The sequence below is a fragment of the Notamacropus eugenii genome, chromosome 5 (assembly GCF_028372415.1).
Source record: "Notamacropus eugenii isolate mMacEug1 chromosome 5, mMacEug1.pri_v2, whole genome shotgun sequence".
Classification (NCBI taxonomy): Eukaryota; Metazoa; Chordata; class Mammalia; order Diprotodontia; family Macropodidae; genus Notamacropus; species Notamacropus eugenii.
The window spans coordinates 337,036,458-337,051,242 of record NC_092876.1 but is presented as its reverse complement, the minus strand read 5'-3'; the positions used below and the strand labels follow the sequence as shown (position 1 = coordinate 337,051,242).

General features: G+C 39.7%; 1 protein-coding gene across 2 annotated transcripts in view; it reads left to right on the top strand.

Annotated features, from left to right (window-relative positions):
* Window positions 1–14,785, top strand: part of IQCG (IQ motif containing G) — a 76,164-nt gene that overhangs the window by 55,754 nt on the left and 5,625 nt on the right. For both annotated transcript variants that reach the window (XM_072613727.1, XM_072613728.1), the window contains exons 7-9: window positions 2,486–2,647; window positions 4,795–4,869; window positions 8,911–9,042. In XM_072613727.1, the coding sequence (XP_072469828.1) occupies window positions 2,486–2,647; window positions 4,795–4,869; window positions 8,911–9,042 (369 nt within the window). The remainder of the gene's footprint in view (window positions 1–2,485; window positions 2,648–4,794; window positions 4,870–8,910; window positions 9,043–14,785) is intronic.

The window sequence follows — 14,785 nt, the reverse complement described above, 5'->3', positions numbered from 1 at the left end:
AACTGCAGTCCAGGTTCTGTCCCTGACTAAGGAAAGCTTTGGGAGGTGTTTAGTACCTCATATTCCAGCCCTCCAATCAGAGGGGAAGGAGGGTGAGGGCATGGAAAGGTGTGGAAATAGCAGAGGCTGAATTAACACCTGCTGATGAGGTCAGAAGTGATCAGCTTGATGTCCTTCTTGGTATTCTTAATCAGTAACATAAAATGGAAGCCAAAAGATTAAGAAGTCTAAGTAGTTCAAGTAACAAAAAAATTCATCAAAAAAACCAAACCCCCAAACCCAAACCAACCCATGTTATTATACAGACCTGACAAACAAATTAAAGTACAGAGAGAACTCCCAAAGAAAGAAGACAGAGAAGATTTCTGGTCATCTATATCAGTGTCATTCACCCATTATTATTAAAAAACATTCTGCAGCATGTGCCCTCTCTCTTTTGGGGCAGCTAGGTGGATAGAGTGCCAAGCCTGGAGTCAGAAAGATTCGTCTTCCTGAGTTCAAAGCTGGCCTCAGATACTTACTAGCTGTGTGACCCTGGGCAAGTCACTTTACCCTATTTGTCTCAGTTTTTCTTCTGTAAAATTAGCTGGAGAAGTCAATGGCATAACATTCCAGTGTCTTTGCCAAGAAAACCCCAATGGGTCCTGGAGAGTCAGATACTATTTGAAAACAACTGAATAACAAAATCTCTGTATGTATATATTTATTTACAAATTGTATTAATGTGCATAATTCTAAGTTAAGTTTACTTCATTACCTGGTTTTTAATGGTTGTCTAAGCTGAAAAAGGCACCTCACAAAGATATCTCCAAGTAGAAAAATTATATTCTTGGCTGCACTTTTCATCTTCCCCAATGTCAAAAAATTATTCTTGAATTTTTATGTCTTTAACAAATTGGCTTAAAACTCATGGAAATTCTTCATTCAGAATATTTCTAAACAAGTTAGGAAATTATGTTTCCAAGCTTTTAAAATGTATAGATATAAGCATTTTTGCAGGTGCATAGTTTTTGGCAATAAAATCATGTACCATTTCATAAGATCATAAAGGTAGGGCTGGAAAGGACCTCAGAAATCTCAACCCCTCATTTTACAGCTGGTAAAACATTTCTAAACAGTTATTTTCAAAATTCTCTCTCCATAGCATATTTGTTTTTTTTTCCAAGAAGCAGTCAGTTTCTCACGTTATTAAAACAATAACTATCTGACATCCAAGATGTCTCAAGAACCCAACCAAATAATACTAAAAGCCATTTTCCAAAAGATAAATGATTAAAAGATATTAACAAACTTCCCAATAAGTAAGTTATTAACTTATTAATTCTCAGTAAGTAAATTGCTTAAAATCATTAATGATAGGAGAAATATGAATCAAATCAACTCTGAAGTTTTACCTCAACCTAGAAAATTGACAAAAGATGATTAAGATATTTAAAAAAAAATAATATAAAGAGTTATTCCTTAAAAAAAAGGACATAATCTTAGAAAAAGAGCCAATAATGATATATTAAAGTAATAGTAAAAATGTGGCTACTGCAGGTGATTGCTTTAGAACAGGGATGGGGAAGCTGCAGCCTTGGAGGTCACATGTGGCCTTCTAGGTCCTTGGGTGTGGCCTTTTGACTGAGTCCAAGTTTTATAGAACAAAGCATTTTATTAAGGGAATTTTGTTCTGGGAAGTTTGGATTCCAGTCAAAGATTCAAACTTGAGGACCTGGAGGGCCACATGTGGTCTTGAGGCTGCAGGTTTCCCAGCCCTGCTTTGGGATGTGCAAACAGTTCTCCTGAGTTAATTAGAAAGAAAATGCTGCCACAAGAAGAACAGTCATTACCCACCCTCTCCTTCCCTCCTCTGCTCCCTCAGTCTGATGAATTTTCAAAGTCAGTTGAGTCAGTCCAGGAGGAAATTGGGTTCAAAGAAAAATCTAGAGCTTGATGATATATACAGATGTAATTAATGCACAAAACTGAGGAAGGGGAAACCATAAGGAGCCTCATGGACCTAGGAGAACTGAAGGCAGCCATCACAAAGAAAGGAATCAGAGTCTAGGAACAAAGCTGTCCAAGCTTCTCAGGCATGACGATTGGCAGGACAAATGTTGTGTTGCTGGAAAGTCTGCCTCCTCTTTTTGCCCTCCACCTCCAAGTATGGATCTTAAGCTGGTAATCTTGTGTCTTCATTCCCTTTCAGGTTCCCTCATGGAAACTTTATATCTTTCCCCCTGAGCACAGTGCAAGTATGTTTACCTTTCTTTATTTTAAACATTTCCTTTATTACAGTGTTTGTTAGTCTTGAGTGCTCTTACAAAAATTCAGTTGGAAGGAGGCCGTGGAGTGGGGACCGTACCAAAACAAGAGAAAAAGATCGATTTAACTGGGGATTCAAAGCTAAAAAAGATAGAGAAAATTACAGATCCTTTGATACAGCTTCTGTTGATCTGTCAAAGAAAGTATTTCCCAACTAAAAATCCTCTCTCTCCTTCAGGGTCGGAATGAATATATTGCAAATCTCAAAGACCAGCTGCAAGAGTTGAAGGCAAAGACTAATATGGAGAGCCGATATGTGAAGAAAAACACTGACCTGCAGATTGCCCAGACCCAGAAAAAATGCAACAAAAATGAAGAGGCCTTGCTGGATGAGATTGAAGTAAGTTGCATGTCTGCATGAGGCAATTGCAAGTTAAGCAGCCACTCACTCATTGACTCAGCCCTGAGCTCTGTGTGTGTTCATCCTTCGTTGCTGAAGAAGACCATGCCATCAGGGAAATAATGACATGACTTGTACTTGACTTTATTTTTTGAGTGAGGGAGGGCTGTGCAGGTCACCAGCCTCACTTCTCCTCCAGAGCCATCTGAATCCAGTGACCAGATATTCATCAGGATGACTGGAGATGACCCAGGATGAGGCAGTTGGGGTTAAGTGACTTGCCCAAGGTGACACAGCTAGTGAGTGTCAGGTGTCTGAGGTGAGATTTGAACTCAGGTCCTCCTGACTCCTGCACTGGTGCTCTCTCCACTGCACCACCTAGCTGCCTTGACTCAGCCCACAAGCAAGTGGAAGGCTGTTGTGCTGTTGGACACCATCATCTTTCCCTTCAGCACCTCATATACCTGAAGACGGAAGGAGGCTTTGGGTTGTACACTGGTGGACTAGAGCCAAATCTCCTGCTCTTCTCTAAGGACACTGGAAGGTGGTTATGTTTAGTCACTTTAACCTTCTTTTATAAAACCATGCCTTTGACTCCTTATAAAGGAATGAGGACAGAGCAGGGCACTCCACGACTACATTTGTATTGATTCTTAGAACACCCAGACAAGGATCAGGTAGGTGGTGCAATGGATTGAGCCCTGGCACTGGAGTCAGGAGGACTCAAGTTCAAATTTGGCCTCAGACATGTACCAGTTGTGTGACCTTAGGCAAGTCACTTAACCCTTACGGCCTTAAAAAAAACCCACCCACAACGGAATTCTTGTAACTTCTGTGAACTCTGCCAAGTTGGGCTTGTAAGGTTAATGGTGGGTGGCAGGAAGGGTCAAAGATCTTTCCCACCCATTAATAGACCTCAGGTGAAGCCCATTAAGGGAATCTTTATTAAGGGAGACTTGTTTTGTAGGAAGGCCCCCACCTTTTGTTTTCTAATGAGGCACTGGGTCACTAGGGTCATGCCCTCCAGCTCTGAAAAATGTATGTATACTCTGAGGTGAGGTTTTTCTTTGGGGCTTGCTCTTTGGAAGAAGGTTCATGTGCCAGATGAGACTCTGGGTAGCCGTTAAGAAGTTATTGGCTTTGAAAACCCAAATGTTGGTACTTGTCTCTCTGGTAACTATGTATGTATGTAATGGTCAGCTGGATCTGTCTGTTGATCTCTGATGTATGTATTGCTTATGGTCAGACAGTTGGAAGCCCTGTCTGTTGGTCTTTATTTCTCTGCTTGTATATTCTCTGTTGGTAAATGGAATTAAAGTAGATTGTTGACCCCTCAAAAGTTGCTTTCCTTTTAGAAAAGCAGATCTAAGAACCTATGCAGCAGGCTCTCCTGTGTATGCCCGGGGGGTTACTGATACAGGGCTCTGCCCTTCTGCTTTTGCATGGACAGGAACTCAAGATGGAAGTAGTTTTTGTCTTTCATTTTGAAGAGGACCAGTGACATCATGGGTGATGTCTTCACTTTCTCTTGGATTGGATTTAAGTGAGGCAGAGTTGCATAAAGTCATCAGTCTCACTCTCTCTTCCAGAGTCATGAAAGTCCAGTCATAAACCATGGACAGAAATAATGAAAGGGAAGGACCACAGTGTTGAAGAGAGGACAGTGATTAGCTGGGATTAGATTAATTTCATTTGAAAATCTGTAGTATCAGAATGTGACCCCTATGAAGAGAGTGAAATGTAGTTGTAGGTATCCTAAATTAGGTATTACTGCTTACTTGATGTTTGGTTTTCCAAGATGATAGGCTTATCCCTTTTTGCTAGACTTTCACATTTACTTCTGTAGCTTGCAGGCTGTTATCAAAGCTTTAACCCCCTCTCTGTTTGATCCAGACTGGTATCGTATACACACAAATTGACATAGCTTTTCTACTCCTACTTTTTTCCTTCCATGTCAACAAAGCTACCGTCCTGTTTTTTCTTAAGAGCCATTACGCTACCTATTGGTGAGTCCTTGGGATTATGTAACTGAAAGATGAGAAGTTTACATATATCACCACTTCATACCCATCCCCCTCCTTTTCCCACCTAAAGCTTGTAATTTGCCAGTGAAAACTCAGACATCTCCCTGTCTGTACTATTCACAGAAACTGAGATTTAAAATTGATGAAGAGATTCGGGTCCACCTAGAAATTGAAAACTTCCTCAAGAAAGAACAACAGGTGGGTAGTTCAGATGATTTAAATTAGCCCTTAAGAATACTAATTACAAACCAGGCAAGAACTTTTAATATTTTCTGAAACTAGAAGCTTATGTGATCAAACCAGCAGGAGCATTTCAAGAGTCTTCATTTGGATAATTATAGAGCAAATAATTGTGTTTATTGACATAGAGCTCAATCCTGTCTACCTGTGGGTAAGACTACAGTATACAGGTCTAGAAATTGAAGAGTAATAGAGGAAATTGAGAAGAGTTTTGGGGGATGTTTCTCAGGAAGAGAATCACAGAATCTCAGAGTTATCAGGGACCTCAGTCCAATCTGTACCTGTACAAGAATAACCTAAAAATGGCTTGACGGCCTCTGGTGAGGGAGAGCCTAGTACCTCCCAAGGATGCTCATTCAATGTTTTTGCTCATTTAGTTTTCCCTGAAGCAAATCACTGAATGTCTCTGGGCCTTAATTTCCTTAACCAAAATTAGGGAGTTTGACAAGATTACTTTGCAGAAAGTTCCCTCCATCTCTAAATCTATGATCCTATGATTCTTATAGAGATCCTCAATCTGCCTCTCTGTAATCCCACTGATTGCTTTTGGTTCTGACCTCTAGGACCAAGAAGAGGTGTAAGCCCTTTTCCAAAAGTGATAACCCTATCCATACATACCCACTGTCTCCCCCAAATAAGTCTCCTCTTTTCAAAAGTATACCCAGTTTTATCAACTGATTCTCATATAGCAAAATCTTAAAAGTCCTTCTCTGGATTTTCTCAGCTGGGGCAGGGGATAGAATAGTGGACCTGTAGTCAGGAAGACTCATCTTCCTAAATTCAAATCTGGTCTCAGATACTTATTAACTGAGTGACCCTGGGCATGTCACTTAACCCTGTTGGTCTCAGTTTTCTCATCAGTAAAATAAGCTAGAGAAGGAAATGGCCAACCACTCCAGTATCTTTGCCAAGAAAACCCCAAATGGGATCACAGAGAGTCAAGCACAACTCTGTAACAACAACAAAGGTCCTTCAAGGTCATCTAATCCAACTTCCTCATTTTATAGATGAGAAAACTGAAGTGTAGATAAATGCCCAACAAGGTCACACAGGTGGGAATAGGGCCAAGATTCAAGTTCATTTTCTATAATCCCAAATCTTTTAAACCTCCAGAATTTTTTTCCCCATGTGAACTGCTATCTAGCCATGCCTCCCCCATCTTATACTTAGCTTTCTGAACTCATCTGTAAGACTTTTAAATTTGGCTAAACATTATATATCCTGTCAAGATCTAATGTTACTGATCCCTCCTAGCTTTGTGTCATCTGAAAATCTGATAAACATATCAACTAAGTTCTCATTCAGCTTACTGAAGAAAACGGCCAGTAGGAGAGAGCCAAGCCCAAACACAGATCGCTGTAGCACACTGTCCGTTAATGAAAGGGCTCCTTTCAAGCTGCATTGAACCATTAATGACTGTTCTTTGGTTCTGTCTACGCAAACAGTTTTGAATATATCTAACTGTACTTTCTTTTTCCCATGTTTCAAAATTTCAAAATTGTTTATTTCTAGAACCTATGGTCTTGTGGATTCCATAGTGAAATAGTCTCTTCATATTTGTTTCAGTTAACAAGCACTTATTTTCACTCTCTCCCACATCCTGCACTCCATTGGAAAAGAAAAAACACAAATCAGCACCCTCGTCACAAATGTGCCTAGTCAAGCAGAACAAACCCCCACATGACTGCACTCTCCTCTGGCCTCCTTCTCTTTGTCACAGGAGACTTGGTCTCCTGCGATTTCCTGCAATCGAGGGGTAATCTGTATCCAGAGCATTTTCCTGGTCTCCCAATTCAGTAAACTTGTCACAGAAAGGAAATCAAGTCAGCCTCTCATGACCTGTTTTTGATTAAGCCGTCTTGGCTCTTTCCTTTTCCTTTAATAGTACAGTCTAGTATTTTGCCAGGAATTAAGTTTATTGCTCTGTCATTTGGAGCCTCTAGTCTCTCTTTTTATTTGGTGGGGGTAGAAACTGGGACATTTCTCTTCCTCCAGTCCTGTGGTACCTTTCCTCATCTCTCTGATCCTTCAGAGATGAACGGCAGAACAGTAATCCATCTGCCAGTCTTTTCTGTAACCTTCTGATGTAGTCTTGCTGGACCCATTAACTGCAATCAAAGATGGCTAAGGGCTCCATTACCGTCTTCTTATTTAAATCTTAAGTTTCAACTCAGGATTAGTCATTTTTCTTCTTTCCTTCTCAGCCCAAAGCTTGTTATCCTTAGCAGAGAAGGCAGAAATAAAACACGAGCTGATCAGTTGCCCCTTCTCTGTCAGTTGTTATCCCATCTGCCCTAATGAGTGGCCTTATCTCTTCCTTGATCCTTTTCTTTTCTTTCCCTTTGTTTCCTTTTCATTCTTTTTCTTTCCTTATCTTTTCTTCAGTAGTTTTTTTTTAAAGCTCAGACCCTATTTTACTCTTCTTAGATTCCTTATCAGCTAATTCCAAGCTTTAAATTGACTGATACTATTCTTACAGACCCATAACACAATTTTGCAATCATTCTGAAGGAATTAGGTTTTGGAATCTCATACCCAGAGAGCTGTAGAATTCAAGATCCATTTCATCAAATTGTTTTCTCCAGACGTTTAGCCCAGGTCCTCCTTTGATTGCTTTATGAAAATAAGGCTCCCTTTTCCTTTTCTTTTAAAGGCAATAGTAGTTAAGAGATTTACTCAGGGTCACCTAGCTAGCAAGTATCAAATGTGTTCTCAGTCAGGTCCTCCTGAGTACAGGGCCAGTGCTCTGTCCACAGTGGAGTCACCAAACTGCCCCTTTCCCTTTTCTTTAATCGCCCTTTCTAAGACTTCTTGTCACATAATGTCTCCTGCTTGTCATAATTTCTCTAATTCCTTTTCTTCCTTTTTTCAAATCTCTCTGGAAAATTGGGCAAATTGAACAGTGTCTGTCTCCCTATGTTTGTTTGTCTTTCATTCTGGAAGAGGACCAATAACCTCAGGAAGGTAATGTCTTGACTTGCAAGTGAACTGGATTTAACTGAGGGAGGGCTGTGCAAAGTCACCAGCCTCATTCTCTCTTCCCAGAGCCATCTGAGTCCGTTGGCAAGATATAAATCAGGATGACTGGAGATGGCCTCTATCACCCTGTGACCTTCTGATCAACAAATATAGCCCAATTTGTGAGAATCAATTCCTTTGGCTCAAAAGAACAGGATGTAGTACTGATTATCCCAGTCCTAACATCTCTCCTTCCCCATATAACAGACTGGTTCTGACATTTCATCTTAGGTAGTTCGCTTGCTACATATTGAACCCAAGGAAATAGGACTGAACCATATGGTTGAAGCTTCTCAGTAGTGACCTAAAACTTTGATGTTAAAGTAGGGAACAAGAGGGGTATTTCCAGCATTGATCAGGTTTCTTTTTCTTAATAGATTTTATTTCATTAAATATTTTCCAATTACATGTAAAAAATTTTAACAATCATTTTAAATATTTTGAATTTCAAATTATCTCCCTTCTTCTCCTCCTCTTCCCCCTCAGAAGGCAAGCAACTTTATATCACTTATACATGTGAAATCACATAAAACATATTTCCATATTAGCTAAACTGCAAAAAAAAAAATAGTAAAAAAAACCCCAATAAAAATTAAGAAAGTTTAAAAAAAAGGTATGCTTCCCTCTGCATTCAAAGATCATCAGTTTTCTCTCTGGAGGTGGATAGCATCGAGTCCTTTGGATTTCTCTTGAATCATTAGCTTGATCAAAGTAGCTAAATCTTTTACAGTTTGATCAAATTTCTCCATAAAATTTTGGACCAAAGATTTTTTTCCTGAAGCTATTTTGAACACCTTGGAAACCCTAGCCTAATACTGACTGAAATTCAAGAGATTTGAAGCAGAAGAACCGCAGGAATGTTTTGTATTTCATTGTTCTCATGCTGTATTTCCAATTTTCTGTTACTTTCCTTCCTCAGAATCATTTTCTTCTCTGTTTGTTTTTTTTTTTTGTTGTTGTTGTTGTTGTTTTTCAAAACAGAAACTGGAAGAAAAGTTAGAGTACTGGATGGAGAAATATGATAAAGACACAGAAATGAAACAGAATGAACTGAATAGTCTTAAGTCTTCAAAGGCCAGTGACTTGGCAGCCTTGCAGGATCTTGCAAAACAGGTGAGGAAAGGACAGGCGCTGTCCAGAAAAGTGTACAGGCCATCACACCAACTCACAGCAGACAACCTGAAAAAAGAAGCAGCTTCAGCCAGAATATGGTCTTGTGTATTGGGACTGAAGGCAGCCATTTCCTGGGAGTATTTACATTTACAAAGATTCGTCCTAGTTTCTGGTGCTCAGTAGGTGGAACATCCCTAGACTTTTGTACTCAGGAACAAATAAGCTTTTCCTGTCCGTATTCATGTCTCCATCTCTTTTGCAGACTCATGCTGACCTTGGAGTCCTTCACTTGAGTAGAGCATGTAGGGAGTGAGGGAACCTCTTATGATGGAGTGTTATGATGGAGCTGGGGGAGGGGGTGGATAGGGAAGCTAGGGGCTTTCTGCCACCTCACAGGTCATACATTACTTCCACTTGCTTGAAATGGGATGAATGGGACCAAAAAGAGAAGACCTGTTTAATAACACATAGTCCTTCTGTATTTGTTGTGAAGCCAATATAAAGGCATGCCCAAGTTAAGGACAGAGGCTCACCCAGTTGAAATATTTGTTTGACTCGGATGCTGTTTTGATGTCCCAGTTTTGTTTCAGTTCATTCATTTTTTTTTTTTGGTTTTGTTTTGTTTTGTTTTGTTTTTTTGAAAGGTTTAGGCTCGGATGCCAGTCTGAACCAATTCCCCAGATAGTTTCCATTTTGGAAAACTCCACCAAACACAAACGGCCAGACACTGATATCCATTTGTAAGATTTAGCAATTGAAGTGATTGATTTAAAATAACCTTTAATAGAAAGTTAATTTAAAAAACAAGTAACAAGTGGTGCCAAAAGCCCTGGAGTGGGATGAAGACCCATGTTTTGTCTCTTGTTCTGTCCCCTACTGGTTGTATAACCTTAAATGAAGGAGTTTTTAAAAAATTCCTCAGTACTTCCTATGTACTAAGCACTGTGCTGAGAGTTGAGGATACAAAAGGAAAAAATGAGACAGTCTCTGCTCCTAAGGAGATCATAGTCTAATTGGGGGAAACACCAGACAAAGGAAAGTTCATCTGCTGAAGGGCAGATGGCAAGGCCTGGAAGTCCTCCACCTCATGGTGAAATGGTGGGCAGGCATCGAGGCCCAGGGGCCCCTTCCTCTGGACATTTAACTTCTCTGAGCCTTGCTTTTCTTATCTATATATGGAAATGTGAATACTTGCCATCCTGCCTGCCCGATAGAGGTGAGTAAGGATTAAATGAAATAATGGATGTGAAAATACCTTGTAAATTGTGAAATACAATGAAACTACATGGTTCTGTTTATAAAACTTTATTGAATAACTGCAATAAACAGTAATACATACCTAAATTTCATACTGTGGTCAATTAAATGGAAATAATTCCAAATACAAGCACATAATTTCGTAAGCAGAACTTCTCCTTGCCCTCTCCACGGAATTTCTGTAGAGTCATGCCTCTCTTGGGCCCCTCGGTGACCAAGTGGATAGAGCCCTGAGCCTAGAATCAGGAAGACTCAGGTTCAAACCCAGCCTCAGACACTTACTAGCTGTGTGACCCGGGGCAGGCCACTGCACCTCTGCTTGCCTCAGCTCCTTCACTGTAAAATGGTGATGATAATAGCACTTGCCTTGCAGGGTGGCTGTGAGGATCAAATGGGGTAATAATTATAAAGCATTTAGCACAGTTTCTGGCACATAGTAAGCACTATGTAAAAGTTATTATTATTATTGTTAAACCTGGAAGGGGCTTTAGAATAATAGCTAGAATTTATATGGCATTTTAAAGTTTGCAAAGTACTTTACCAATATGATCTCATTTTATCCTCGTAACAGCCCTGGGAGGTAAATGCATTATTATCCCTATTTTAAAGATGAGGAAACAGAGGCAGACGGAAGTTAAGTGACTTGCCCAGGGTCACACAGCTAGTAAGTATCCAAGGCTGCATGTGAACCTAGGTCTTCCCCACTCTAGGTCCGATGGTCTATCCACTGTCGATCTTGCCGCCATGTAGTCAAACTCCCTCATTTTATAGATGAGGAAACTAAGGTCTAGAACCGTGAAGTAAAATGACAAAAATCACACAGCTAGGAAATGACCGAGCTATAATGCAAACTTAGGTCTTTTGACCTCAAATACAGTGTTATTTTTGTGACATCAGTGTACAAATGGGTAGCTGGGTGGCACAGTGGATAGAGTACCAGGCCTGGAGACGGGAAGACTCATCTTCATGAGTTCAAGCCTCAAATACTCACTAGCTATGTGACCCTGGGCAAGTCACTTAACTGTGTTTGCATCAGTTCCTCATCTGTAAAATGAGCTGGAGAAGGAAATGGCAAACCACTCCGGGGTCTTTGCCAAGAAAAGCCCAAATGAGGTTACGAAGAGTCAGACACAATGAACTACAACTGAACAAAATATACAAATAAAAATAATTTCATGAATCTCCATATGAAAGTAGTTGGACTATTAATATCCATCCCTTGAGACAATACACAAACAGAAAGCTACTATGAATTTCAGAATTCTTTAAGTGAATTTATGTTTTATTAATCAGAATAATCAGCATAGGACAGTCAATAGAGAGCTGGCCTTGGATCCAGGAAGACATGGGCTCAAACATTGTCTGTATAAACTGGGTGACTCTGGGTAAGTCACTTAATCTCTCAGGGATGCTGAAAACTCTCTGAGCCTGAGGTGCAGAGAAGGAGCCAGTCTGTACTGGAAAAAAAAGCTTCAATAGGACTGAGGAAATTAAAGGCCTGGTGAGAGAAAACCCAACCAAATAGAATCTACATACATTTGAAAAGAAACGAAATATTTTAGTGTTGAAGACACTACTTACTCAGGTTAGAGAAGCTACGTTTTGTTGTAATTCTGTGTATTTTGTTGTAGTTGAAGATCAGAATGACAGGGATTAATGTACATATGGATGCTCCTGCCTAGTCCGTGGCTCCATGGCTGGCCTACAGGCTGAGAGGCCCACCCATGGTCCACCGCCACATGTTTGGTTTCTTTGGCATGTGGTAGAGTACAATTGCCCTATGTGAAACATTTCTGAAGTGTATGTTTATCTCTGTTACTCCCTGTGAACAGTGATAAAAGTAACTGGAAAAAACAAACAAAACATGGGTAGGGATGTAGTAGTTTCCTGCCTTGGGTGGTAAGTTGGATTAGAGGCCTGTAAAGTCTCTTCCAACTCCTGTGGCCTAGAAAATCTCAGAACATCCTCTCCAGTTACGCTGCTTCTAGTCACTGGTAGAAAGGAGAGATTACAAGACCAGAGCGAAAAAGAGGATAACTTTAATTGTTCTGTTCTGACTTCAGGAAAATACAAAGAAACTTCTTTAATTCTTCTTCTTATAAATTTATGTATGTATGTGACATGACCATAATGTAAGTCAAGTTAATTATTTATTAAACACCTATCATATGTCAGGCACTGGGCTAAATGCTGGGGATACCAAGAGAGGCAAAAGATGGTCCCTGCCCTCAAGGAGCTCACCGTCTAATAGGGGAGACAAGGTGCAAACAGATACATACAAAGCGAGCTGTGTACTGGATAAACTGAAAGTAATGAACCAAAGGAAGGCTCTCAGATGAAAGAGGACTAAGAAGGGCTTCTGGCTGAAGGTGGGATGTTAAGAGATGAGGAGGGAGAGTGTTCCAGGCAGGAGGGTGAGCCTAGGGTTGGGAGGTGGGAGGCCAGTGTCACTGGACCATAGAGCACATGGAGAGGTTGGAGGGGGCCAACTCGTCAAGGGCTTCAGAAAGGATTTTATAACTGAGCCTGGAGGAGCTAGGGAACCACTGAAGTTTATCTAATGAGGTTATGGGAGTGACATGAGAAATAATTAAAAGGAAAAAACCAAACGTACTCAAATTTCTGCTCCCCTGATGATTATTATCTCCCTGAAAGTCATCACCTTGGGAACTGTATTTTTAGAAAAATTCTATTGTCATTGCTCCAAACAACTGGGGACCTCTTCCTTTGGAAGTGCCTTCACAGCATGCTTCATACAGGATCACGGATTGCGAGCTAGCAAGATACCCTTGCAAGTTTCCTAGTCCAACCCCTTCCTTTTATGATTTAAAGCCACACAAGGCAGTGAAGGGCAGGACCAGGATTTGAATGCAGGCCTTCTGGTGCCAAAATGTCATTTAGAGGTAGAACTGGTTTTTGGAAGGAACAAAAATTCAGAGCTATATTTGATGAGAAAGGCAGATGATCAAACTATAGAATGATGTTTTTAGTTTTTACAGATGGGTATAAATAGAATACAATGAGACTTTTTCTCATGTGGTTCATAATTTGGCTCTGAAGACATTTACCAAAAGGAATTGTTTAGAGTAATGTCAGCACAGTATATATATATATATATATATATATATATATATATATATATATATATATATATATATATATATATATATATATATATATATATATATATATATATATATATATATATATATATATATATATATATATATATATATATATATATATATATATATATATATATATATATATATATATATATATATATATATATATATATATATATATATATATATATATATAATAAGTGTATAGCCTGCCCAGGTGGCTGCTAGGAAGGACAACACTCCATTACATAAGTTCTGGTATCTTTGTTAAACCATTTTGATTTTATTTATAAATAGCTGTGTTTGTTGCTATTTCAATCATTTACAAGTGATCTTAAATTTTTAAATCAATCGTTTATTAAGTGCCATGTCCCAAGCATCAAAAACTCATATAGAGAAGTTTTAAAAATGAATTCAGTGAAAAAAAACTTTAGTTTCATGCTCTCTGCTGTTCAGTTTTTTGTGCAGTTCTGATAAGAGGTTAATCACTTAGGTTGAATTCAATAAGCACTTTGTAAGCAAAGAGTTGTACAGACCCTGAATCTGTGCTCTAGGAATTTATGGTCTAGGGAGGGAGGGAGAATAAACGTGTTCCAATAGGCTATGCTATGGAGGGTAAGACAAGGTAAGGGACAGGCCAGCCAAAGTGAGGTGAAAAACTTGAAGAGCGGTGATCACTTTGAGTAGGGAGGATCAGGGAGAGCTTCATGGAGGAAGTGACCTTGGCTGGATCTAGAAGCTGCAGAGACTTCAACAGTTGGCTGTGGGGGTGAGGAGGAGGAAGGCTCTTCTAGGAATGGTATGAGCATAGAGATGAGAGAGGCCACAGAGAAGGGGACAGCCTCCTTTGGCTGGAACATAGAGTAGTATGAAATGGGCTAGAATTGGTAAGGAGAATTCAGGCTGTAGAGGGCCTCAGATTGGAGGGGCAGTAATTTGTACTTTATTTGGTCAGCAATGAGAAGCCACTGGGGGTTTTTTAAATAGATGAGTGTGTTCATTAGGAAGACTGTTCAGACAGCATTGGGGATAGTTTGGAGAGGAGATAGCTTCGTGCTAGTGAGGTCAGGAAGCGATTGCAATATCATAATAATGATAAAAAGTGCTAAAAAAATTATAGGAGCCTCAAGGAGGCTGGTTGCCTTGTCAGTGGAAATGAAGGGACGCACATGAGAAATGTTGACGAAAGTTATTCAGAAGGACTTACAGCCAATTAGCTGTGAGGGCTGAGGGACAGAGAGGACTCAGATGACTCTGAAGGTGCCATCTTGGGAGATGACAAAATTATGACTTAATTTAAACTTAAATAAAAATAGAAGAGAGAGACAGATTTTGAGGAGCATGAGGATGCGTTCAGTTTT